Source organism: Micromys minutus, assembly GCF_963924665.1.
Source record: "Micromys minutus genome assembly, chromosome: 10".
In the NCBI taxonomy this organism is placed as follows: Eukaryota; Metazoa; Chordata; class Mammalia; order Rodentia; family Muridae; genus Micromys; species Micromys minutus.
In genome coordinates this window covers 45655179-45682077 of record NC_137979.1, presented here as the reverse complement: position 1 = coordinate 45682077, position 26899 = coordinate 45655179, and the positions used below count along the sequence as shown (strand labels likewise).

General features: G+C 53.3%; 2 protein-coding genes across 2 annotated transcripts in view; one reads left to right on the top strand and one right to left on the bottom strand.

The window, feature by feature from the left end:
• Positions 1-8216: 8216 nt before the first annotated feature.
• GJD3 (gap junction protein delta 3) lies at positions 8217-9062 on the top strand (the record flags this gene model as incomplete). The annotated part of the gene is made up of 1 exon (XM_080924329.1): positions 8217-9062. The coding sequence occupies one exon, from the start codon at positions 8217-8219 to the stop codon at positions 9060-9062; it is 846 nt and encodes a 281-aa protein (XP_080780455.1).
• Positions 9063-13796: 4734 nt separating this feature from the next.
• The window catches only part of RARA (retinoic acid receptor alpha), a 34043-nt gene continuing 20940 nt past the window's right edge, over positions 13797-26899 (bottom strand). Inside the window, exons 3-9 of the mRNA XM_080924179.1 lie at positions 21633-21781; positions 20049-20190; positions 17962-18122; positions 17616-17792; positions 16566-16770; positions 15863-16021; positions 13797-15228 (exon numbers count right to left, since the gene is read on the bottom strand). Coding sequence (XP_080780305.1) covers positions 15011-15228; positions 15863-16021; positions 16566-16770; positions 17616-17792; positions 17962-18122; positions 20049-20190; positions 21633-21781 — 1211 coding nt within the window. The 3' untranslated portion in view covers positions 13797-15010. The remainder of the gene's footprint in view (positions 15229-15862; positions 16022-16565; positions 16771-17615; positions 17793-17961; positions 18123-20048; positions 20191-21632; positions 21782-26899) is intronic.

The window sequence follows — 26899 nt, the reverse complement described above, 5'->3', positions numbered from 1 at the left end:
AAACAGCCAGGGACCCACTGGCCAGCCTCCTAGCTGCAACTGAGCTCCAGTCTCAGTAGAGAGTCTCAAACGCTAGGCTGGACAATGATAAAACCACCAAGTGTTGACTTCTGGCCTCTATGCAGATGAGTTGCCCATACAAACAGACACACCAAAGCACACACACCGAAACCAAACAAAATAGTAACAAATGAGCTGTTCAGACCTATCCATGTCTAAACTTTATAATTCTACTTCTCCAGGTTGTTTGTACAAGGGCCGGGTGTGGTGGTGCGAGCCTGCGATCCTAGCACTTCAGTACTACCAAGAGGCTCTGAGTCTAGCCCATCTCAAGAGTAACTAGGCGGACAACAGAGCTAGAGAGATGGCTCAGTAGTTAAGGATTTAAAACTTTCTTATAGAGAACCTGTTCAGTTATCAGCACGTGCATCAAATGGTTCCCAAGTACCTATATTTCCAGCACTGACTGCTCTTCCACAGAACCCTGTTTCAATCCCCAGCAACCACGTGGCTGCCAACAAGAGTCTATAGCTCCAGTCTCAGGGGATCTGATGCCTTCTGGACTCCATCAATACTGCACACACGTGGTACACAGGCACTCCTGCAGGCAGAACACCCTTACACATAAGAATAACAGCTTTTTGTTATTTTGTTTGTTAGAAAGAAAGGGAGGGAGGGAAGGAGGGGAAAAGGAAGGAAAGAAGGAAGTTGAGCACATCCCAGAACTGTGGGCTCAGAAACTTTAAAGGCACTCTGGGGCTGGGGAGGTGGCTCTGGAACTTGGGAACTGATCACTGTTCTTAGGAACTGAAAACAATTAGGTTTTCTTGCTTGTTGAGATGGGTTCCTGTTTTAGCTGGGATTTGCCTTGATCCCTTCTACCTCAGGTACTGGGCCACCACGTCAGGCTGTTTGAAAGCCTTTGATTTCCTGCTACATTTCTAGCAGACAACCTCTGAGCCAATCCACTCCTACAGGTCATGTGTTCCTGTTCCATTCCTCCCAGGAATGGAATGAAGCAGCATCCAAGTCTTTGTGCTTAGCTTCTTCTATTTAATATTGGTAGGGACTGGGGATGGCTCAGTAGGTAGAGGAGCTTGCCACAGAAACCTGAAAACCAGAGCTGGATCTCCAAAAGCCAAATAAAGATGGAAGGAAAGAACTGACTCCATAGCAATATCCTGACTTCTGCAAGTTCGCCATGGGGCAGGGACCCATTCCCCACAAGAATGACTTCTAAAAGTGTTAGGGAGTTGGAGAGGTGGCTTAGTGAGTAGGAGCACTTGTTCCAGTGTCACATAGTGGTTCAAATCTACCTGTAACCCCAGGGATCTTATACTTTCTGTGACCTCCTCAGGGGACCGGCTTTCATGTGGTACAAAGACATACATGCGGGCAAAGCACTCATATACATAAAAGTAAAAATACAAAATGAAGCCAGGCAGGGTGACACGCACCTTTAACTGCAGCACTTGGGAAGCAGAGGCAGGTGGATCTCTGGGTTTGAGACCAGCCTGGTCTACATAGCAAGTTCCGGGATAGCCAGGAGATACATATGTATCTATATATGTATGTATGCATGTATGTGTGTGTATATACATATATATGTATGTGTATATATGTGTGTGTGTTTGTATGCATACTGATATATATATATATGAAGAGACAAGCACAAAGCTGAATGCAGAGCCTTTAAAATAAAATAAAAATGTTACATAAAACTTAAATGTACATATATCAGTAGTTCCTTTTTCAACACAGACAAAAAATACTTTCTATTATTGCTGAGTATTATTCCATTGTACGGGTTTGTTTATCCATTCACCTGTTGATGGATATTTGGGTCGTTTCCAGGTTGGGCCTATTATGAATAAAACTGTTGGGAATTGTGTAGAATGTATCCATTTCACACTTTTTTTTCCTTTTCACCATGGGTAAAATTCCTGGCAGTGGGACCTCTGGGTCCCTTGTTTAATTTTATAAACTGAAAGGCCGTCTTTTCAGACACAAGGTTCATTTATACCCCCTCTTACATTTTCCCTCAAAAATCAGATGGTTTTTTTTGTTTTGTTTTGTTTTTGGTGTAAAATGTCACATTCACTCACCTCAGGTTTCCCAAGTATATCCTCAAATCAAAGGACACACCAGAATATGTCATTTTAGCTGGAGGAAAGGAAGTCCAGTCTAAGGTCAACTTTCTAAGATCTGTCTGAGCTTGGCCCTTTGGATGCTGCTGGGAAGAGGTGGCTGTGGTCCACCAGTGCCTTAGTTTTGAGTGGAGCTGATTTCAGCTCTGCCTGCATCATCTTCCTCAGCAGATGCTGCAAAAGACCTTGGAGTGTTCTCAGGACACCAACGATGGGATCTTAATGACAGCTAGGACCAAGCTGTGTGCAGTGATGCGGTTGCTTGTATATACATACAGAGATGCAGGGGTGGTGTTGTTGTTGTTGTTTATTTTGAGACACAGTCTTGCTCTGTAGCCCAGGATAGCTCCTGTTTCAGCATCCAGAGTATAGAAATTACTAATCTGTGCTACCACCCGGCTGTCTGTGTCTTGAAGTTCACAGACACCAGCTATTCTGAGCTTTGGGGAGAGCAACTTTGAAATGTTTGGATTTTTTTTTTTTTTTAAGGATTTTCTTTACTTTATAAGTTTAGGAGGTTTGACCTGCATGTATGTCTGTACCACATATGTACCTGGTGCCTGAGGAGGACAAAAGGCAGCCTTGCACCCCTGGAACAGGGGTTATAAATGCTTGTGAGCTACCATGTGGGCGCTGGGAACCAAACCTGTGTCTTCTGTGAAGTCTCTCAATCACTGAGCTCTCTCTCCAGCCCCAAAAGGTGCTTCTTAAAGAGTCAAGCCCAAGCTGGATACAGGTCACTGGCAGAGTGCCCCCTCAGGATGCACAAGGCCCTGAACTCAGTCCCTAATGAGCACACATACAGACACACACACACACACAAAACCATGCTACTTGACCTTGTAGGAGGACTGCCGTGAGTTCAAGGCCAACCCAGGCTCACAAGATGAACTGGACAAAGTGATATACACTTTTAATCCCAGCACCTGAAAGGAAGATGCAGGTCTCTGCTAATTCGAGCTGCCCAAAGAAGAAAAAAATAAATAGAAATTTAAAAGATAGAGCGTAGAAAGTGAGATGACTCAGCCTGATGGCCTGATCCCAACACAGACACACATGCACACACACACACACAAACACATGCACAAACACATGCACAAGCACATACACACATGCACACAAACACACACACACACATGCATACACATATAAACGCATACACGCACAAATCTATAAACATAAAAACAAAACCTTTTTAGTCAGTCAGTAAGATGTCTCAGGAGGTGAAAGCACTTGCTACACAAGCTCCCTGACCACCTGAGTTTGACCTGAACTCTCCAGAGACATCATGTGGAGCAGGGCTTAGGCAATGACCCCCATGGTGTCTATTGCATGGTGGTGGAGTCTTTGTCCTTTGTGAGGAAGTCACTACCCTCTTCTCCGTTAGTTGAGCCACTAGTTGACAGTCTTACTGCTTTAGCCAAACCAAATAGTAAAATCTTCCAGAGCCTAGGGGGATATCCAAGCAGAGGCAGATGGGCTCTAACTGTAAAAAGAGCAGCACACAAGAGTAGAGAAGCAAGAAGGAGGAGACTGTAGCAAGTAAGGCATAGAGAACACTTGCTCTTATACCCTAGTGGTGGCGGTCAAGCTAACAAGTGTCAAATGCCTTTGGCATTTTTTAAAAAGTACAATCAATAAAGCAGAGTTCTGTCAAGAATGAGTAAGTTAACAGCCAGAGACAGACACTGTGCAGGCATTGCAAATAGACGGAATTACAGCAAAATGTGCCCAATGTATGTGTCTGCTTACAACACTGGGAGATGTGTTTGCCAGTAAGTTGCTCATCACAAGAGCACCAGACTTGGGGGTGTAATCTCCGGCAGCTCACATGCCCTCTGAAAGAAGGGTTTTCTGTGCTGTGAAATGCACAGAACTTACACTGTGCCGTGCACGACTGTTCCTGCAATTGATATTGTGTGAAACCTGGGAGGGTGGTCTTTGGGTGCTTTCAGGGGCCAATGGTTATTTTTGGTTGGGAGCCAGCTTGGGGTGGGGAATTTCACCTGGGCCTCCGCTCTCTAACTACATAAACATTTATCTGTATCTCTCTGTCCCGGTCTGGGGGCAGGAGGAATCTGCCAAAGACCAACAGTCTTCCTTTACTGCACCTCACTTGGTTCTGAGATGTGGAGAGTTCACTTGGATTGCAGTAGCCCATTGGTTGTTCATATATTTAAATAAAATGGTCTACAAACTTAAAAAAAAAAAAAAGTAGAGAAGCAAGGCCTTGCAGTCATGTGTCCTGGGACAAAGGGGACACAAGGCCACAGAAAGGGTTCAAAGGCTCAGGTGTTAGTGGCTTTTGAGTAAGTGCTTGTTGAAGTTTTCCTCTTAACCCAGCTAGCTCCCAAATAATTGAGACTAGACTATTATATTTCTTCAACAAGCTTTAAGGGCACAATGACGGAGCAGTAATACTCTATTTTAATTCTCTAAACTAATCTGGCCACCTCTCAGTCAGGATCCCAGTGAGCCCCTCATCTTAGCACTGATCTGGCTCTCTGGGTTCCAGGTCTGGACTCTCTTGTGTTCAATCCCCTCCTTCCTTCCTCTCCTGGCTAGGAGGAAGTCCAGCCCTTTGGGCTGATCAGCTCTTATTGACAAATCGGAGAATAAAAGGGGAGCAACGCTTATAGGACAAGGAGACAGGAGATATTTAGAATTAGCATCACAGTGCCACGTTTAGATTGCAAGGAGACACGGAGATAGAGAAATCGGCATGCAAATAAGGATAATCTTTACTGGGTATACAAAGAACGATTCACAATAACATTATGCCTACACCCAGGCACTAAGCGGGTTCCAAGGAGGCTACAAAAGGACCAGGAACACGGGAGATCTCCCGCCCTTTCCCCACCCAGGCCCCTGACCCCACTTGGTTGCTGGCCCTTCTGCCCAGGGCTGTACATTTTGCATGGAGAACAGGCAGGGATTGGGACACTTTGCGTCATCCTCCTGCTCACTGCCCTTTATCCATATTTCAGTGTCAACTGTGGCTCCCAGTGTTCTAGAAGCTGGAGTGACATGGAAGGAATCCCACGGAATCCCACCACTTACAGGCTTAGCTGAACAGACAAATAAAACATGTAATGATCAGTACAGAGAAAGGCAGGAAGGGATAGAAAGTAGGAGTTAAGTTCAAGTATCACTGGGAAGGCCAGGAAGGATTCCTTACAGCCTCGGGTTTTTATTGTTTTTCTGGCTTATTTCTTCCACTTTCAGAAACCCGGTCATGTGTCTGTTACAGACTTATTAGATATGAACATGTCCACGTCCCTGTGAATGTCCACGTGTGACTGATGCAGATCGAGGTGTCTGAGACACAGACAAACAGGGGAGCACCCTCTCAGCCCAGCCTTTCTTCAAGCAGGGCCAAGAAGGGCCAATGCCACCAGCCCTGGGTATTGTCAGCAACACCTTCCAGGCTGCTCGCTGCTATCTGGGAAGGGGACTGGGTCCTGGAGATTGTAGAGTCTCCTCTGGCATCAGGAGCTAGGTGGGGGACAGGCCAGAGTGACAATGGCTCTCCATCTACAGCTCTACCCTCGCCCTCACTTTCCCACCCCCTGCAGAGCCACGCAGGGTGGGGTAGGGTGGGCTCCAGTGGGTGGGGTCTGGTGGGCTTTTTCCAGCCTGACAATGCAGGAGCTATGGGGGCTGGGGCGGGGACCATTCCTGGGTCGTTAGTAGAGACGAGTTATGACCCTGAGCTTCCATAGCAGTTTGCCGGAAGCAAGTGGCAGGGGCGACGGTGCTCCACCTCACATCCTGTTTTCAGAATGTGGGGTTCCAGCACGTGCTATTTTCTTGGCTTTTATCCAGGGTAGCACCCCCACACCCAAGCCTATTTCTAAGGGACCCTGCAGGAGGATGGAAATGTTCAAGGACACACCCATGCTGGAGTTAACCCGAAAGTTTTTCCAGGCTGGGCTAGACCCTGGACTGAGCCAATCGATGGAGAACACATTTCCCATTGGGAACCCACTGTTAGCAGACAGAAACCCATGTGGGTCTTTGTACTGACTGGGGGAGAAAATATCAGAGTTCACAGGAATAAACACAGCCCAGCTCAGTGCTGGCCCCCCTCAGTCCTGTGCAATGCCTGGGCGGGGGTGGGGTGGGGAACACACAGCTTGAGAGGGCACAGTTTTCCCTTGCATGCTGTGAACATGTGTTCCAGAACCATTGAGGCCAAGTGTGAGTGTATGGCCTGCCTTTCACTGACTGCACAAATGTGACTCTCCAAGCCTTGGTTTCCCCGGATGTAAACAGCACCCTCCTGCCTGAGTTGCTGAAGAATGAGTGGGTGAGTGTGCCAGACAGAAGGAAAAGACAAAAAAAAAAAAATCTTCAACTGGGAGTATCTCTTCCTGACCCTCTCAGGCCCCCCATGGATCTTCTGTGACGATCCTAGACTGGTAGATACCACATTAGAACCCCTTGGTGGAAGCTCTTCTGACTGCCTTATGAGGCGCCACACTCCTCACGGTAAACCCGGACATCGCCGGGGAGGAGAGACCAGAGCCTTGGCTCAGCCATGGGAGCCAGCTGCTCACCACACCTTCAGGGTGTCCACATGGAGTTTTTCCAGGTTTTCTGTAACACAGCTGAGGCCTGATCACTAAGAGGAACAGCTACTCGGGGTGGGGTGGTACATCCCTAATGCCCGGGCACTTGGAGGCTGAGACAGGAGGATCACTTGCTTCAAAGGCAGCCTGGCCTATCTGTGAGGCCCTGGCCAGTTTGAACTACACAGCGAGACTCTGTCTCAGAACAAACAAAGATGGATCTCAGAGTTTAGCTGGCTCAGGTGACAGACCAAGAGATCTTAGCCCAGAGGACCTAGAGAGCTCATCCAAGGTCCAATAGTGGGGCAGAGCCAAAAGCCAAAAACAAAACAAAAACAAAAAAAAACACTACCAACAACAAAAACCCAACCCATCAGATATATGTTGTCCTCTAAAAACCGAGGTATCTTTCTCTGGCCCACAAAAAAGGGGGTCAGTCAGTTGTGGGGGACCTAAGACTTCAGTTCGGGGATTCTGTCAGGTGAGGGTTCCCATGATTGATCTCCTTGGCTTCCTCAATAAAAAAACAAAAAGCAAGCAAACAAACAAACCCTGTGTCTAGTTTGTCTCAGTTCATGGCCAGACTGAGACATGGCTTGGATGGGCACGGGGGTAAGGGATGGAAAGGGAGGGCAGGAAGGACCCAGCAAGGGGTGTGGCCCTGGATCTATTCCCAGGGTGGAGCCAGACCACAGGTCACCCTGTCCCTTTAAGAGAAGGGGGAGAGCTAGCCCCTCTCAGCCATACTTGTCCTATCATCCATCCCAGCCAAATCCAAAAAGGAAAATGAAAGAGGGACCCAGAGGAACAGGACCCAGCTGTCTCCCAAGGTCCTCCACTCAGCTCTAAGGCCCAGGTCCCAGGGTAAGTGGGGTTGGGGACATCTAGAGGCCACTGAGGGTCTACAGGGACGTGTTGTATTCTGTGTGTCTGGAGACTCTTGACAACTGCTGCCAGAGAGGAGAGGGGCTGTTCCCGGTCTCCTGGACTGAGGTTGGAAGAGAGGATGGAGATCCCTAGGTTGGGAAAACAGGCTTCTGTGTCAGCCTCCAACGCTGAAAAGCGTTCACTGCTACGAGGTGAGAGAGAAAGGAGACAGTGGGGGGCTCACTCGGCTTGGCCTCCCCTTGCTCCCAGGGGTCTCAAACAGAAGCAATGTGACATTCCAGACTCCAGTAGCCGCTCTTGCTCCTGAAAATCACCCTGGCGCAAAACGCGAGGCCAGCAAGGTTGGCTCTGCAGAAGAACCTAGAATCTTGCTCAGCCAAGCAGGCCCGGGCCAGGGGTTGGGGGGATCCCCTCTCAGCACCCCTCTATGCCCAGATGAAGGAACCCCATAGCTAAGGATGGACTATCCTCACACTCAGACATTAACTCATTGAACCCCACAAGATCTACTTCCCCTGGAGCCCTCCAAGATTAGAGATTGTTAAGGGACGGGGGTTGGGGGGGTTCGGTCGGTCCCAGCCTGACTACCCCCTTTCTCATCCCCAGCGTCATGGGGGAGTGGGCATTCCTAGGCTCCCTGCTGGATGCTGTGCAGCTGCAGTCGCCGCTCGTGGGTCGCCTCTGGCTGGTGATCATGCTGATCTTCCGCATCTTGGTGCTGGCCACGGTGGGAGGTGCCGTGTTCGAAGACGAGCAGGAGGAGTTCGTGTGTAACACGCTGCAACCCGGCTGTCGCCAGACCTGCTACGACCGCGCCTTCCCGGTGTCCCACTACCGCTTCTGGCTCTTCCACATTCTGCTGCTGTCGGCGCCGCCGGTGCTGTTCGTCATCTACTCCATGCACCAGGCCAGCAAGGAGGCCGGTGGCGCGCAGGCCGCCCCGCCGTGCGCGCGCGGGCGTGCCGAGGCGCCGTGCTCCCCATGCTCCCCGTGCGCCCTGCGCGCCCGCCGCGCGCGCCGCTGCTACCTGCTGAGCGTGGCTCTGCGCCTGCTCGCCGAGCTGGCTTTCCTGGGCGGCCAGGCGCTGCTCTACGGCTTCCGCGTGGCCCCGCACTACGCGTGCGCCGGGCCCCCTTGCCCGCACACGGTCGACTGTTTCGTGAGCCGGCCCACGGAGAAGACGGTCTTCGTGGTCTTCTACTTCGCCGTCGGGCTGCTGTCGGCGCTGCTCAGCGTGGCGGAGCTGGGCCACCTGCTCTGGAAGGGTCGCCAGCGCGCCAACCTGCTCCCGCCGCCGCCGCCGTCGCCCTCTCTGCCTTCACAGCGCGGGGACCCCGACCCCCTCGGCCCGCCAGCCTACGCGCACCACGCACTGGCCGGCGACAGCGAGGGCGAGGGCGGCAGCGGCCACAGCAAATCGTCGCTGGCCACCGTGCGCCAGGACCTGGCCATCTAGCGGCGAGATCGGAGGCTGAATGTCAGCACCTGGGGTCCTTGGAGGCTTCTGAAAGACTGCAAAGGACCCTGCCTGAGCAGAAGATGAGCAGAGGGGACCCCCTGAGCCGAAAATACGCAGAGGGGATCGTCGGGGCTCTGGTGGGGGTGGTGTCACACTTTCTAGTGCTAGTTTTAGCAGCCGTGTTGAATTAGGGAGGATCCTACGTGCTGTGATTCCAGGAGACAGGGAGGACACCCCCCCCCGCCCCCCAGAGAAGGCAAACAGGCAGTGGGTGACCAGATTGTTGCACCTGGGACAAAATCGACAGGGACAACATTCCCAGGTCCCCTGCTAATTCAGTGGTTCTCTGTGGGCTCTCTGTGCACACAAGCACACCTGGACACACTCACATAGTTTGGTTGCTCGGGCACAGTAAACCTCTGTGAGCTGTGTGTATTTGCATGTGTACACTTGTGAGGGTCACGCGTGTGTCCACAAGTATACACTTCCCAACTGACGGGAGATACAGATCTCGGTTCATGCCTGTATGCACAGACATGCACATGTATCCTTCCTGTATAAGCGTTGTGTACACACCTACACACACATTCTGTGTGTGCATCTGCCATCATCCAATGCCAGGGTCGGCCAAGATGGTCTCCTCCTTATTTACCTAACCCAGCCACCTGTGAGGGCATCAGTGCCCCCCTCCCCGTAGTCCCCCAAGAACAGAGCGTCTTGTTCAATCATCACCCTGTAGTCTGTGCTCTGTCCCCAGTGGCCAGGCATGGTTGCCAAGCCCCACCATGGAGGCCGGCTGGGAGTGGGGCTGGACTTGAAACTGACAGTTTCTGGTTGTTCTGGTTTACTTCATCTCTGGTCCCACCCATCAGTTTCTGTAATCTATAAACATGGCTGAGTCCTTTCCATCCTCAGAGAAAACCGCCCTTCAAAGAGAGATGTTTCTGTGTCCCCATCCCCTTGCCACTAGCCCTACCACTAGCCCAGATTTTGAAAGAGATGCCACATGGCTCCCGTCACCGCTCTCTGTCTGTCCTCTCGCCTGCCTTCCTCCTTTGTCACGTGTGTGGCCATTCCAACAGCATCTCTGGCTCTGAAAGATGTTGCCCAGACCCTGCCTTTGGCCACCATACCTCAAACTGTTCATTCTGTCCCACAGCAGCCTTCCTCTGCCCTTCCGATCCCCCAACTGAGCGCTTTCTGCATACCCTTACTTAGCCCTTGGGGGAATCCCTGTCCTTGGAGTACAACCAGCCTTTTCCCCAGGCTTCCTGCTCACAGAGCTCCCTTGGTTGGGGCTCCACCCCCACCTTGCCATCTGTCAAAGCAACCTGAAGTTTCTGTCCCCAGCAAGCATGCACACTTGGGATGTCAGTCTTAGATGTACCATTGGGTGCAGCCTTACCGTCCGAAGCCCTGTCCCCATCACTGCCAGCCTTTTCCTTTTGGACTGATTTGAAGAAAACACAGGTCTCTAGGCATGGCTTTCTCTGCTCCGAGCAAGAGTCAGGCAACCTGTGTTCCAGCCGTGCGCCATCTGGGCATGACATATAGTAAATCCATCACCACACTGAAGCCCATGCCCACATTCCCAGTAGACATGTCTGGCTCTCAGAGTCTTTGGTGGTTCTTGTCTATAGCCTGGAGCCCTCCGCACAAGCATACAAGTGGATGTCCAGCTGCCTTCCAAAGATAGTCACTCAACAAATATTGACAAGAGCAGTGCCATTCAATACAATTGCACACGAGACACAGTGTATATTTTTTATTTGGTTTGATTTTGATTTTTGAGATAGGATCTCTCTACATAGCCCTGGCTGGCTGGGAACTCACTATGTAGACCAGGCTGGCCTCAAATTCAATGAGATCCGACTGCCTCTGTCTCCGACTGCAGGATTAAATAAAGCGCCACCACGACCAATTTACAATGTAATTTCCAGTTTTCATTCAACCACATTAAAAATGCAAAAGGAAACAGGCAAGACTGATTGATGTAAGTAGTGTTGTTTTCTTTAACCCACTGAATCCGAAATAGTTCCATTTGAGTGCATCGTCAAGTGGAAGGATCACAGAGACATTTCCCGTTCTTTTCCTCACACCAGTCTAGATCGTACTTTACACATAAGGTACATGCCGGTTCAAACCAGCCCAGTCTGCACACATAGCCAGACGCTGCCACATGCAGCACACACAGATCCAGATGTCAGGCCGTAGGATGGTACCTCTGTCCTCGAAGAGTTTGCACTCTGGTGGGAAAGACATCAGAAAAGATAAGGGGACAGCAATGCTCCTGAGAAGGCCACTTAAGGGAACAGCCACGAAGCTGTTTCCAAGAAAAGCATTCGGGTGGTCAAGGCAGAGGTTTGCCAAAGTCAACGAACGGAGAGACTAGTGTGGCTGGAGTTGAGTGAACAGGGATGGGTGTGGTAGGAAGTGGCCAGCAACTTAGAAACAGCTCCACCTTTGGTTCCTTCGTTCGTACCACTCCATTACTGGCTCCTCCATCCCACGGGACCTCTGCCAGCTGCTGTCCTGCCACCTCCAGCTTATTTTCTGTAAGACACCAGTCACCCACACCTCTCCTTTGACTTCGTCACCAGCATCTCCTGTGTCTGCTCTTCTCAGCCCCTGCGGAAGCTGCCCAGGATCGCCTGTGCCCAGAGCTGCCCACAGCTTCTGCTCCCGGCAGCTCCTTCTGAACACCTGTCTTGTCAGCTTAACTCTCCTTTCGGGTGAATCTCGCTCCTGCCACCCCCGTCCCAGCCTCTGTCTGCAACCTTACCTTCTCCATATTCACTCACAACCAGATGTGAGATGCTGACAAATTCTGATCACGACAAGCCACCTAATTACCCCCAGACCCCACACAGACACGGGGACTCATCCACAAAGACCCCGGAGTCTCGATGGGGAAACACTTCTGACTTGGGTCCATTACCGATCTTCTAAGTCCCTCTGTTTCTGGAAGAGGAGTCTTGGCACAGCACAGAGCCCGTGTATGTGTGTCCACAATGTGAATGTGGAGGTCAGAGGACAGCTTGTGGAAGTTGGTTGTCTCCTTTCCTTGTGTGTGTCTTGGGGACCAGACTCAGGTTGCCAGGCTTGCTGCCTCCTCACCAGCCCTCGCACGACGTTTCCAGTTTCCCACTGGATGATCACATAGTCAAAGCCACTTGGAGGGCCTGGACAGACGTCTGAGCTCACTGTCCTTCCAGAGGACTGAGTTCAGTTCCCAACACTCACGTCAGGTGACTCCAGTGGACCCACCATCCTCTCTTACAGTCTGTGGGTATCTATCTGCATTCACACGAGCACACACATAAAATTGTAAAGTTGTCAGTTCACCTATTTTGTGTGTGAAACCATGTACCCCGTTTTAGTTTTTGAACATTAGCTAGATCAGTTTTTACATCCACCATCTCTTTAATTTCCCTATTTTTTGTTTGTTTTATGCTGGGGACAGACCTCAGGCCCTGCACATGTTGGAAAAGTACCTTACCACTGCTAACCTGGCCCCATTCCTGAGCTGCTGCTTCCTCTTCTCCATCTCCCCCTCTTCTTCCTCCTCCCCTTTCCCCTCCCACTCTCTCTCCAGGGTTTCTCTGTCTGTCCTGCAACTCACTCTGTAGACCAGGCTGCCTTCAACTCAGAGACCTGCCTGCTGGGATTAAAAGTGTGGGACACCACCGCCCATCCTGGGTTTCTTCCCTTAAAGTAACTTTAAAAAAAAAAAAAGATTTGTTTATTTAATGTGTGTGAGATGCACTGTCACCGTCTTCAGACACTCCAGATGAGGGCATCGTGGCTGTGAGCCACGACATGGTTGGTGGTATTTGAACTCAGGACCTCTGGAAGAGCAGTGAGTGCTCTTAACTACTGAGCCACCTCTCCGGCAAGTATCCTGGTTTTTGCTTTTTAGAGCAGGAATTTACTACGTAGTCCAGGCTAACCTGGAACTTGCTGTGTTACAGACCAGGCTGCCCTTGAACTTGCAGTAATCCTACTTCCTATGCCTCCCAAGTGCATATTGGTTCTTGGAAGCCTGTGTACATTTATTTCAGCTAAGTAACCTCGTTAAAAAACTAGTGAGGTATCCTCCCAGGGCTCCCGAGACAGGGCATTGAGCGAGCAGCTGCTGCCACCTAGTGGCTGACCTAGAAATGGCTAGTGCTTCCAGGGAAAGAACCCGTTGGCTCAGCTCCCCTGCCAAAGACAGAAACTCCTCAAAGAACCCTGAGTGCTGATCCCTCACCTGCCACAGTGTGTGTCACCCCAGGCAAGGAAGGACACTGCCCTCCCTGGGCGAGATATAACAGTAAGGAACGGATATCGCTCCAGCACTGTGTGAACAATCAAGTGTAGCCACTGGTCTGTCACTGGGTAACTTCAAGGCCAGAGCCAAGGCTGGCTTCTCTCAGATTGTGGGGAGCAGAGGGTCATTTCTCCTCCTGCTCAGCTCTCCTTCCCCAGAATCCCCTGCTGTGGGCAACTCTCCCCTACACCCATTTGAGGGCACTGCCAGATTGGGGCTATCTCAGCTCTGAGACCCAGACCCTACCAGAGGGCAACTTAGAGAAACACTGGCCAAGCCTTTGGCACTGGGACCCGGAAGCTGTACAAGTTCTCCATCTTGAGTCCCTTTCCCAGACAGTGAGAGGAGAGGGAGAGGCAGAGAGGCAGAGGCATTATAGAATAAATAGAGCTTTATTCTTTCTCCAGTGGATCTCAGTGGGAACCCAGCAGGAATAGGTGCACCAGTGGGCTCCAGGGTGAGACCCTACCCAGGCAGGAGGGAAGGTAAAGCCTGTTCCCCCAGCCTAGGGGTGTGGGGGAGGGGACCCCCTGGAGTCCCGTCCTGCGGGGCAAGGAGGGGGCTGAGAGGGGTTGGGGGTAGGCTGGGGGGATTGGAGGAACTCAGGCCAGGTGTGTGTGTGTGTGTGTCTGTGTGTGTGTCTGTGTGTGTGTGTTGGAGGGCCCCATGGGGTGCTGGTGGCTATGAGGCTGGGAGCTGGGGTAATGTGGACCCCTCAGCCGGCCCCTTCACAGTGGGGCTGGGGCCTGGATGAAGGGAGCTCTAACGGGCAGTGAGGAGTAACAGCCTAGCTTCGTCCTTACCCCGCGTCTTGGTGGGTAGGGGGACAAACCAAAAGCCAGGGTCCCCTCCTCCCAGGGATAGCTGCCCAAGATGCCCACACCGAGTGGCTGGGCAGAGGTGGGGAGGGGAAGCTGCTTCCCCCATAGGGTAGGGAAGGTGGCCTTGGGAAGTTAGTACTTCACAGTATTAGAGAAAACTGAGGAGAAAGAGGGAGGTGGGAGCATCCACTGGGAGAGGGGAGCCCTTCAGAGCCCTGTCCATCCCCAGGACCCGCCCCCTTCAGCTCTAGATCCAGCTCCCCCAAGACACAGCACAAATTCCTTCAGTATAAATGTGCTTAAAATGAAAATTCTTATTAAAAAAAAAAAAACAAAAAACAAAAAAATTAAAATAAAAACAAAACCAGCGAGAATTAATATCTGGGGGGGTCGGAACGCAGGGTATGTACATGGGGTCTCCCCCACCCTGGGCACCCTCTGTCACCATCCGAAGTAGGAGGAAGTTCCCCAACTGGGGGGTGGGGGGCGATGGCTTCAGTTCGGAGGACAGGGAGCCAGGTCCCGGCGTTTGCTGGTGATGAAGACGTGGCAAGCTGGGTGGGGGCTCAGGCCCAGGTCCTCACGTGGCTCAACGCCTGGCCCCTGATGCCAGCCCAGGCTGCCAGAGGACGGCAGTCCATTGTGGGTCCAGGCCTCTGATTACAGAGTCACTGCCTTCTCCCTCCTGTCCCCCGGAAAGGTCCCCAGTTCTGTCTGGAAGGACAGGCAGGGCTGGGCTGACAGGTCACATGGCCAGCAGGAAGGCAGAGAAAGCCAGGGCAGGGGTGAGGGCTGTCCATGAGTCAAGGCAGTCATGGGGATTGAGTGGCCGGGCTGCTTCTGTGGGAGCTAGGACTGAGGCTGGGACTACAGCTACCCGGAGGGGGGGCCAGGCCACCCCCGTCTCGCATTCCGCCCCCCGACTGTCCGCTTAGAGTGTCCAAGCCTTCAGAGTTCTCCAACATTTCTTGGATAAGTGGTGGCATGGAACCAGGGATCTCCATCTTCAATGTGATCACCCGCTCGGCTCCTGTGGGGAAGGAGGTGGGGCTCAGAGACTCCGCCCAGGAGGGAGTGTCCCAGGGCGAGGAGACCAGTGCGGCACCTGGGGACTCAGTTACCGGCTCAGGAGAAGTGTGGCGACTGGGTGGAACATTCTGAATTCAGGCTTCTACTGGTCTAGGTTTGGCCCCCGAGCCTTATGTCAAGGATTATCCAGCAGATACTTCCAAACACTATGGCCATCCCCTCCCCCCTCTCCCACACAGGAAACTGAGGCTCAGAGCTGGCAAATGCCTTTTCCACAGACTACACCCGACACGGCCTATTTTAGAGGTTTGTCTTAAAGTACCATGGGAAAGTGACAGCCAGGAAGCCACAGCCTAGACAGATGGGGACATGCCACTCAGATGAGGAAGACACCATGGAGATTCCAAGACAAGAGGTGCCACCTTGACTGTGGGCAGCAGGTCCCAAGCCAGTCCTGGGCCGGCCTCCCTCTAGGTCAGTGGTTCTCGACTTTCCTAATGCTTCATCCAACTCTTTATCACAGTTCCTCATGTTGTGGTGACCCCCAACCATAAAAATCATTCTGTCGCTACCTCAAATCCGTAATTGTGCTACTGTCATACTGCTCTGGGAAGGACATCATGTCTCAGACTCACCCTTGGCGCTGATGCTCCGAAGGTCCGTGATCTTCATCAGCATCTTGGGGAACATGTGGGGTCGGCTGGGCCTCCGTTTCCGGACATAGACTTTCAGTGCTTCCAGCAGTGGCTCCTGCAGCATGTCCACCTTGTCTGGCTGCTCCAGGTCCTGACGGTCTGAGCACAAAACTGTCCCTGAGCAGGAGCCCCAGCCCCACACCAGCAAACTCCACCAACCAGGAATACAGCTGCATTCCCAGATGTGGCCACTTGGGGGCGTATCTGCCCAAGCCACAGAGGGTAGAAGGCGCTCTCACACACACACACACACACACACACACACACACACACACACACACACACACCTGGGCGGGAAGGGTCTCTGGGGTGGTAGGCTTAGAACGGAGGGGGAGTGGGATGCTTAAAACCCCTCACGGCAGCTGTGTTGGTGGGGATGGACACCCCGGCCCAACACAGGTAGCTCTCCTCACAGAAAGCAGGGAATTCCCAGCAGGTTTCCACTCCCTGCCATTATTACTACAGCAGGGTGACGTGGTCAATGCAGAATAAAATGATCACTAACGTTTAACTGGGTCTCCTTCTTCACCCTCTAGTAGAGTGAGTGCTTGCTGCTTGAGACCCTGGTCTTGTGTTCCCAGAGACCAGACCTGCCCCTCCAGGCCTCTGCATGCCTCCTGAGAACCACCTGCACCTCACCCACCTCCACAGATGAGGCAGATGGCACTGAGCAGTCCCGTCTCAGCATCGTCCATCTCCAGGGGCAGCAGCTGATTGGCAAAGGCAAAGACCAAGTCGGTGAGGGGACCAAAGCCAGCATTGTGCATCTGAGTCCGGTTCAGGGTCAGTCCATCTGAGAAGGTCATTGTATCTTGCTCAGGCGTGTACCGAGTGCAGATTCGCAGAATCTGGGTGCACAGGATGTATACAGGTTCAGAGGCTGGAGCGCCCCCACCTCCTACCCCAGCCTCTGGCTCACCAGCTCCAGCATCCCCAGACGCCTCTCCCTGGCGAGCAGCCAGAGTGCGGCTGGCTGACAAGAATTTTCTCCAGTGATGGAAAGGTTCTGTCTGCAGCCAAGGCAGTAGCCACCGGCCCCATGTGGCCACTGAGCACTGGAGATGTGGCTAATGCAACCCAGGGACTGAACTGAGTCTAATTGTAATTAAATTTAAATAGGCGCGCATATCCATCGCTACTGCTCTGAGCAGCAGATCGAGGCCGTGCTGCCTTCGAATAGAGGAATCGGGAGGAAAGGAGTCTCCAGCCAGCAAGAAACAAGGCAGATCTGTTCCGAGGACCCTCCCATTCAGTCTCAACAGTCTGTGCCTCCTACATCTGTGCACTGGGGACAGGGCACATAATGCCCTTCCCCTCCCAGTAGCCTCTCCACACCTCTTAGTCCCCACCTAGGATGTGTCTCTGAAGGAAGAGGTGGTGGACTGACCCCTTGGGAAAGATTGCAGGGAGTCTTAGCTTTCACACGGACAGGTTTTATTACATCTGGCATCCTGCTCACAGCTCAGGCCACCTAATGCTACAGCACTCAACTGCAGCGTCCCAGCAGCAGACCTCGCCACTTCCTGTTCCCAGGAAATGCAGCTAGGCGGACAGGTGCCCACAGGAAAGGAAGTAGCCCATGTGACTGGTGGGCATTCTGGGAAAGAATCGGGAAAGTGGCTGGCTGGCTGGACCTCGTAGATAGACCCTACAAGGGCAGGAACACGGCTGAAGAGCAGGGGCAGACTCTCACCAGGATATCCAGGCAGGCAGCCTTGAGAAGGGTGATCTGGTCGGCAATGGTGAGGGTGGTGAAGCCGGGAAGCTGCTTGGCGAACTCCACAGTCTTAATGATGCACTTGGTGGAGAGTTCACTGAACTTGTCCCAGAGGTCGATGTCCAGAGAGACACGTTGTTCTGAGCTGTTGTTCTGGGGGAGGCAGGGAGAGTGAGGGCCTTGGCTACAACACCAGCTTCAGCCTGGCCCCTGCCTGCCCTCCGCCCAGCCTATGCTTCCTGACAGTGTAGGAGGAGACAGAGGAAGGATAGCGGAGGCCCTGGGAGTGCAGCACCCGGCCGGCTGGCACAGGCTGGCGTACCGTAGTGTACTTGCCCAGCTGGCAGAGGGCCGGGAAGGTCTCCTGGTGAGCTTTGCGCACCTTCTCGATGAGCTCCCCCACCTCCGGCGTCAGCGTGTAGCTCTCCGAGCACTCGGGCCTGGGTGTCTCTTTCTTCTTTTTGTTTCGATCGTTTCGCACCGCTGTGAGGGACATGGGTGGGTTAGAGGGTGACTGCTTCCGGCTCGGGGTCAGGCCCAGCCTATGCTGTCCACCACCCAGACGGAAACACAGACAGACAAACAGACATATACACAAAACGGTGCGTCACACTAACCCTCCACGTCTGACTCATATCCTAAATCTTATTCTAGGCCCCATGACCATGGCTGAGGTCACACATGTGCACACATGCCCTTGGCCATTATGTGGTGCCCTATCATGCATCCATCCCAGCCCACACACTCTAAGAACATGTGCCCAGGTTGGCAGTCATGCAAACCGAGTCCCTGCTCTGTGCCTGCCAGGAATCCTCGGGTGTCCCAAGCTCTGTGGCCGCAGTTTCCCTGGAGGATTCCTAAGACTGGCTCAAAGCAGTTCCCTGGGCAGGAAGGGAATAAGGCTCCCCAACCAGAGAATAGGGGGTCCCTGACAGAAGAATCTCTTGGCCCATTAGCTGGGGAGCTGACAAATCACTGGGGGGGAGAGGGGGGCGCTGAGCCGCACACACCACTCGGCTTTAAAGAAGAGACCGGGTCGTTACCAGCCGATTATCTCAGACACACAATCACTCACAGGGCCTCCATGGCGCTGCTGACGCGGGAGGAAGGAAGGGTGGGGGTGGGGGGGTCCGGGGAGGGGACGGGGTGGGGGGTGGGGGTGGGGGGGAGCTGGCATAATTTGGAGATCACTCATGTCGATTCTGCAAATTCAATAAAGTGCAGGGGAGAGAAGGGAGAGGGAGGCAGAGTGGGGGGATAATTTGGGAAGAGAAAATTGCAGCTGTGACAAGACGTTTATCATTCGGAAGCTTTAATTCCATTGAAATGGCAGCTGCTCAGCTCCGGGGCACAGAGCAGCCGGGAGAGGGAGAGGAGGGAGAGAAAGGGGGAGTTGTTGTGGGAAGGAGAGGGGGTCCCCACCCTCGTCCTGTCCTTCTACAGTTCAAAGAGGGAAGGGGGGCAAAGGGAGAAGGAAGTGAGGGCCCTTTTACCAAAAGGTCTCAGTTCTGCACGTCCCAAGTTGTCATAGACTCTGCAGAGGACCGTCACTACTTCCTGAGTGTGAGACCAGCCCTCCCTCCCAGTCTCTGGTGACAGGAGGCAGCAGGACATCCAGCCCCCAATCCTGGCTGGGGCTGCTGGTGCATTAGTCAGAACCATCTTTCTCTGCACCCCTCCCCACAAAGGGCTGGAGGGGGTCTTGCAGCCCCCTTCCCCCACCTCATCCCCCAAGGCTCAGGCTCCATGGCAACGGCCACGCAGACAAGGAGGCGTCTGTCAGCGTCATTTATCTCTGACATCATCAATCACTGGTCACCACGGCAACACCCATGATTCAACACAAGAGGGTCTCCCTGTCCAACCCTCCCTCTGTCCCTCCCTCAGTCAGGGCCTCAGCTGAGCCCAAACTGGAAACCCCTTTTCCTCTGGGATCTGAGAAGCCCAATTCTCTTCCAACTCTGGGCTCCAGGATTATCCAGACGATGGTTTCAGGGGTCCTATGTCAGCCCCCCTATACATACAAACCAGCTCACACCCTCTGGAGTTCAGGCCCCTCCCCTAAGATATAGGAGAGACTTGGATAAGCTACTGAACCACACCCCAAAGCCAAGCAAAACCCAGGAGAAAGCTGTCCTGGAGGCAGACACCCGGTGTACAAGCACGCAAGCATACATCCACTGTGCAAATGGGATGGCTCTGTGCATTCTGGGCTTTACCACCAAAGGACACATGGACACACAGCCTGCCAGACTCACAGGCTTGGGGCGTTATCTACAAAGCATCCTTAACTAGAAGCCTGCCCGCCTGCCACGGCACACATGTTCTCACATGTACACACAGGCACACACAGCACCCCTGCACGCCCCACCTTGGGCGGGGCTTGGCCCTCGGCCCTGCGACACTCACACTCCTTGGACATGCCCACTTCGAAGCATTTCTGCAGCCGGCAGTACTGGCAGCGGTTCCGGGTCACCTTGTTGATAATGCAGTTCTTGTCCCGGTGACACGTATACACCATGTTCTTTTGGATACTGCGTCGGAAGAAGCCCTGGGTGCAGGAGAAAGAGTCGGGTTATCCACACCCACAGTGGGAGCAGCCTGGCTGCTACCCCGAGCTTTTGCTATGGTCTACATAAGAGAGGCAGAAGAATGGGGAAATGAGTCTCCTGTACGGATTCCCTTTGGGAGAACCCAGGCCTGTCTCCATCCCACAGGCTGGCCTGGAGTCTTCCCCAACCTACATCCCTGTACCTGTTTTCTCTTTCAGAGAAAAAAAAAAAAAAAAAAAAAAAAAAAGACTCAGGGCTGAGTAGATCACAGAACACACGAGGCTGGAGATGGGAGAGGAGGCATCTGAAACTCACAGCCTGGGACTCGGGACACAGCAAGAAAAGACAGCAGGACGAGTGGGTGTGGTGGAGCATTTCTTTAATCCCAGCACTTGGGAGGCTTGAAGCAAGTGGATTTCTGAGAGTTTGAGTCCAGCCTGGTCTATATAGAGTTCCAGGACAACCAGAGCTGCATAATAGAGAGATCTTGTCTCAAAAGACCAAAAAAAAAAAAAAAAAAAAAGCTAACAAGGGACTGTGCACAGTTACACACTCATGAGGCTGAGAAGGGACAGCGTGTGGCTAGTCATTCATCCTCACAAGCAAGACAACAGAACATTTCACTACCTAGACAAACACACCAGACAGTCACAGAAAAGCCAGGCTGTCTGGGCTTCTCCAGTGTAAGTTAGCACGGAAACAGACTGACCGGGTAGCCACAAGACAGGACAAAGCAGACCGGACCAGCACATATACACAGTCTCACACAGACTACCCTTGACCTTGATCTTATACCTAGACATGGCTATTCCAGCCTGAGGTTCCTTCCAGGGCCAAGAACCCCAAGTACTGAGGATGCACAGCTTCTAGGCCCTTATCTCTGAGGGAAGAAACTAGAGCAGAGGCCCTGCCATCAGACAGGTAGAGGGACAATGTCTCAGCCAGACTGGCCAGGAAGGGTTAGCCACATGTGTGCCCAGAGACCATTGTGACTGAGGAGGAAACCCAGCAGCCACCAGGGAGCCCACAGCCTGGACACCTGAAGGGAGGCCAAGGCAGGGTGTCTGCTGCTGACTCTTGCAAGGATAGATACCATGGAGGCTTCAGGCACGGCCACTGGGGGCAGGCCTCCTGGGTCCCCAGCCAAGAGCCAGGCAGCAAGCAGCCAGCTCACCATGGCAACCTGGGAAACAGTGGCAGGGCCAGTGCACACCCTGCCAGCCAGAGGATAGAGACAAGGAGAGCGTGGCAGGAGGGAACTTCTGGTCACAGGGAGCGCTGCTCATTTATGGAGGTGGCCTTGCTTCAGGCGTCCTCCTCCACAGTTGCTGAAGAAGCAAAAGTGGGCGGCTTTGGTAACTGCCCTGCCAACTGCATACCAAGGACATGATGGTGGGGGCGGGGGTGTCCCATTTATCTAACCGTGACTCCCTCCACTCACCTTACAGCCCTCACAGGCGCTGACCCCATAGTGGTAGCCGGAGGACTTGTCTTGACAAACAAAACAAGGTTTGTAGATGCGGGGCAGGGGGGGTGGCGAGGGAGGGCTGGGCACTATCTCTTCCGAACTGCTGCTCTGGGTCTCGATGGCTAGGAGAAAAGGAGGAGACTTAAGAGACCAAGGGAACTATCCCTCCTCACCCTGTCCCCTTTGCCCGAGGGCAGGATTCAAAGCCTGGGCAGAGGCGGTTTCTGTAAACTCGGTGTCACCCCACACACACACCCCGTCCAAAGGCTGACAGTTAAAACATTCAGGCCCCAATACTCCTATGTCCCCAGGATGCAGTTTCAACTCCAGATCCATGTGTGAACACAGACACACACAGAGACAACAGCTATCATCGAAGGGTAAGGGATGACTTTTCAAAGCCTTAACACAAACAGCACCCTTGCCAGGGCTCCCCAAAGTTCAGAAGGAGTTACAGCTTAATGTAGATGGAGGGGAGGACAGGAGGCAGAGGAAACTGGGGTAGACAGGATATGTGGAGCTGGCCACTCCCGGCCCCTTCTGCTTTGCTTCCTTTCTACCTCCGCCCCCTCTGACAGCAGCCACGGCCCCTCCCCCATCCAACAATTCCCTGGCTAAGGTGGGGTCCAAGGCAGCACACAAGAATCCCAGAGGCTTGGGCAAAGCAGGAGGGCACTCCCTGAGATGACAGGGGGTCCTCCTGAAGACAGTGAAAGAGTCCCCAGGGCTCCTAGAAGCCCATCACTTTCCATGCCCCATGTCTATAGGGAGACACGATGACAAAGGGGGTCTGTTTCTATCAATGGTCTGTCTGTCTGGCCTAAATACTACATCCGGATTACCCCCCTCCGTTCCTGTTATTCAGCTCCAAGAGGGCAGCCAGGAGGGGTGACCCAGCCAGCGGGGGGCAGTCCTCCCTTTCCCTCTCAAGCAAAACCTCTGTGCCTGGCTCTAGGCCCATCACCCCAGACAGAACATGGCTATTTGGGTGAGAGCTGTCTGTGCCCCGGGCCTGGGCAGCTAAGGATACAGTGTAACAGATGAAAACTATAGAGCAGAGACATCCCAGATCCCCAGAGGGCTCTCCAGCATCCTCCTTTGCCACAACTATTTGTAGAGAGCCAAGGATGGGTGAGTAGTATCTGCTCTGCTCCGAGTCCCACTGAGCTCCATCCATTCCCAGTTCACATATACAGTGAACTATGTATATGAACTATATACATAGTTCCTGTGCTCAAGCATCCAACAGCATGTGTTATGTCAGGCTGTGAATGACTCCGGTGGCTGCAAAGCCCAAGCATAGGTTAGGACACTTGGGGACATGGGAGCCTGGCATACTACCGCCCTCCTACCTGCAAACACACCAGGGAACTCCGCCAGTGGCCTTGGCAGGACTTTGCTGGCTCCTACTTGGGCTTGGATACCAGCCGGGCCGTCCAGCATTGCTATAACCCACGTCCCCTTCCCTAGCCAGAGGAAAAGGGCTTATCCATGCCTACAATCCCCAGGGGTCCAGTGGACTGACCTGCTGCTCATGCCTACACAGAACTGCCCTGCCCTGGTTTTTCACCTCACTTCCTCCTCAGGAGGCTCGACAAGCAAATCAAACGGGGCGGGAGGCCTGAGAACAGCTGCTGGGGGGCGGGGTTGGGGGGGCCTGGGTGAGGCCAGGAGGCAAAGGGGTAAAGTGACAAAGGAGTCCTTTGTTGTGCTAACTTTTTCCAAGACGTAAAAGCAGTAACAATAGACAATCCAGATTTAGGGGGGCGTCAAGGACAAGGGGGGGTTTGCCCTGGCCTCCAATCCTGGTCAGCATTCCAACGAGCACAGGAAGCAGGCAATGACCTCCTCTCTTCCCTCCCCCTAACCCATCCTCTGCCCTGGACCTGCCTCTCCCCAATTCCAACCTTCAATATTAGCTAAACTGGAGGGGGAAAAGGACAGAAAGGGATGGGGTACAGGGCTGAGGGGAACGGAGTGCATGGCGCAGGGAGACAGGAGAATGAGGATGAAGAGCAAAAGGCCAAGGACAGAGCAGAGGGGCAAAGGCTCAGAGAAATGTGGAGTTAAAGCCAAGTCCAGAGAGTTGTTTATAGAGATGAAAGAGCTGTGCTCTTTAAAAATTGTTTATGGCAAGATGGCGGACATGACCCTAGGAGGGGGTGGGGGCTCGGTGAGACCTCTTTTCAAACCATCCCCAGCAGCTAGCTGGCTGGAGGGTTATCCCTGAGGCTGGAGCTCCGTCTGTACCCTACCCTCAATATATCCGCAACTGTCACCCTGGTAACTCAACCTCTGAGGGTTCCAGATCTAGGTTTTGAACTTCAATCCCAAGGTCCAGCCCCCACTTCCCCAGGCCTGTAGCCAGCAGCGGAGGGAAGCCAGTGTCAGCACCAAGTATGAAATGTGGGTCTTCTTAGCCCCTGCTGAGTTAGGACTCAGTAACAGTGTAGCGCAAGCAGGTGGGGGGAGGGACTATCTTGAGCTGGCCCCACCCCACCGGCTACCCTCCCTGGAGGCCCCAGCCCACAAATCTCTCCACTTCCTGCAGAAAGGCTGGGCTGGAGAAGGACCAGACCTCAGCTCAAAGTTTCAGTGCTCAGCCAAGGGCTGGCTGGAACCAGCCCAGGAAGCCCGGCGTCCCCTCTCGCCACCGCTGCCAGGGTGCCCCTCCCCCGCTCCCCTCCTGGGCGGGCGCACAAGGCGCGGGTCCCCACGCCCCAGAGCCGTTCGCAGGCTCGCTCGCGCTAGGGGCCAGTTTCCTGGAGGAGATCAGCAGGAAATCAGCTGGGCCCCTGGCCAGCGGCTCCCCTCCCAATCCAGCTGGCGCCCTTTTTGCAGCTCCCTTCACAGCCTTTAGAGGAGGGGGCGCGGAGCCCTCCCTATTGCCTGCCCTTCCTCCTCACGGGGAGACGGTGAGGGTGGCTCTGGGTGCAGTATAGCCCAGCAAGCTCAGTGCAAAGCCCAAACCTAGCGGTCGGTGGGTGATAAGCATCTCTCCCACCCCCCCCCCACTACGGGCATCCACGTGCTTTACATTCTTGGATGTCTGGGAGCAGGCGGAGGCGTGAGCTGCTGAGACTGGTGGGGGACAGATGGGGAGCCACATCCTGTGCACCCCTTGTCCTCTAGTGCACTGAAATGCACTAGAAATGGGGGCTGTGGGAGAGAAGCAAAGTCTCCAGGCCTTTGCAATACCCAGCAGGTCTCCACCCACAACCAACCTGCTATCTTCCCTCTGTTGGTGGAGACCGGGGGTAGGATTCTTCAAGACAACTAGAGGTGACTCCGGGCACCAGATAGTCTCCACACACTGAAATACTCTTCTGCGAGGTGGTAATACAGGTGCTAGCAGAAATGCAGTAACCACCCTGACTCGAGGTCCTTCTGAGCGCTCCCGAGTAACTCTACAGCCTTCACAAGGGGTGAAGGCTGGTGAACACAGCTCTAGCCAAGATACCCCACAGCAGGTTCTGTGTGCAGACAGGTCTCCACTTCCCCACGTCCAAGCGGTTGGAGGAGGGTGGGAGCACAGTGGGTCCTGCGTGGGCCGGCTCCCAAGTCCTCTGCAAGTGCTGGGCCAAGAGCTCAGCTGTCCTAGAGGGCTTAGGGAAGAGGTAGGAGCTGGACCTCAGGGCCTTAAATTCTAGCTTCCCCCAGTGCAGAGAAGGGAGCCTGAAGGCTCAGCCCAATTATTCCCCCTAGGGGTGGCTCCTTCCTACAGCGATGGGATAATGGGAAGGGTCAAGGAGCTACTTCTCACCTCTGCTTTTTTCCAAAGCCAATGATCACCCACCACTCTCAGTCTAAAACCTTACAGCTGATTCTGCCTTGGAGGCAAAGGTCAGGGGGCAGGACAATAGGAAAGGCCAGATAGAGGTGTCTTTGGAAGGGCAGGGGGGCAGCTGTCATTCACCTCAGGAGTTTGCGCATGGGCAGATTCTTTCCACTCCAGCCTTCTTCAATATGCTACCCCAATGGTGCTCAACCTTCCTAATGCTGAAACCCTTTAAACATGGTTCCTCATGCTGTGGTCACCCCCTCCCATCATAAAATTATTTTCAAGACTACTTCATAACTGTAACTTTGCTACTGTTATGAATCATACTGTAAATATCTGATGTGCAAAATATCTGGTGTGAACCCTGTGAAAGGGTCAGTAGACGACCCTCTCGCTCGGGAGGTGGGGGGGGTGCGCTGTCCAAGACTCACAGGTTGAGAACTGCTGTACTAGGCCATGAGACCCAGCCTTCCATTGCTCCCTGGCATACAGAAGGGCAGCAGCAGGTATGGGAAGGTGGGGGACCCTCCTGGGAAGAAATTGCTCCCACAACAGAGTGGGAGGTGAAACCTGAGCCATCTAACAATAATATCCTAGCACTGCCCAGGTGTGCACCCTGGGGCTGGCATACAGGTCTGGGTGTTAACAGAAGGCTCCCTCCCAGCAGAGCCTGAACCCGCTAGAACCAGGAGGGCTCAGCTGCCAGGGCATCAGGGTTCACATCAGTTCTCTCTCAACAGCACAGGGTTTGGCCTTTTTTCCCTAGACAGGATAACAAAAAGACCCAGGCAGCATAGATGCATGCTGATTGCCAGAGGACCCCTCAGGCCTTACAAACCAAACACCCCCTAGAGAACAGCAATTAAAAGACTCTTTACACCAGCTTCTCCCGTGTTCCCAGCATCAAAGCCTCCAGGTTGTTAACCAGGTGTCTGGGGCCAGACCTTTCCCCAAGATGGACTTGGTACCTCCGAAAGTAGAGGGGTGGGCTGGAAGGCAACTGTCTGGTGAATTCCCTTTCCACCACACCCCATTACCAACACCAAAGACAGGAACCAGTCAGTACCACCCCTACAGTGAGCAGGAGCTGGGGGCTGTAGCTACCACACAGGAGAAAGCTCAACCTAGGTTTTGGCAGGGGTGGGATCTCAGGAGATGGCCCCTCCTCTTCAGAACAGACAAACCCACAGCCAGGACCTTTACCCCACCCTCCAGCAGGCTGTGGATCCTAAACAAGAAGATGTAAATGGGGCGCCAGAGGCTGAGATTTCATGTCTCTTGGAGAAGGAACACTCAAAGTTACTGAGCCCTAACATGGATGTGCGCCAGGGTTACTGGTTGGAGGGCAAATGTCCAGCTGGGACATCTGAGTTACAGCGAGACAGACGGGAGAGCAAGTGAGGTGTAGAGAGGTTCCTACCGCCACCCCCACCCCAGCTCCTACGGTAGCACAGCGGAG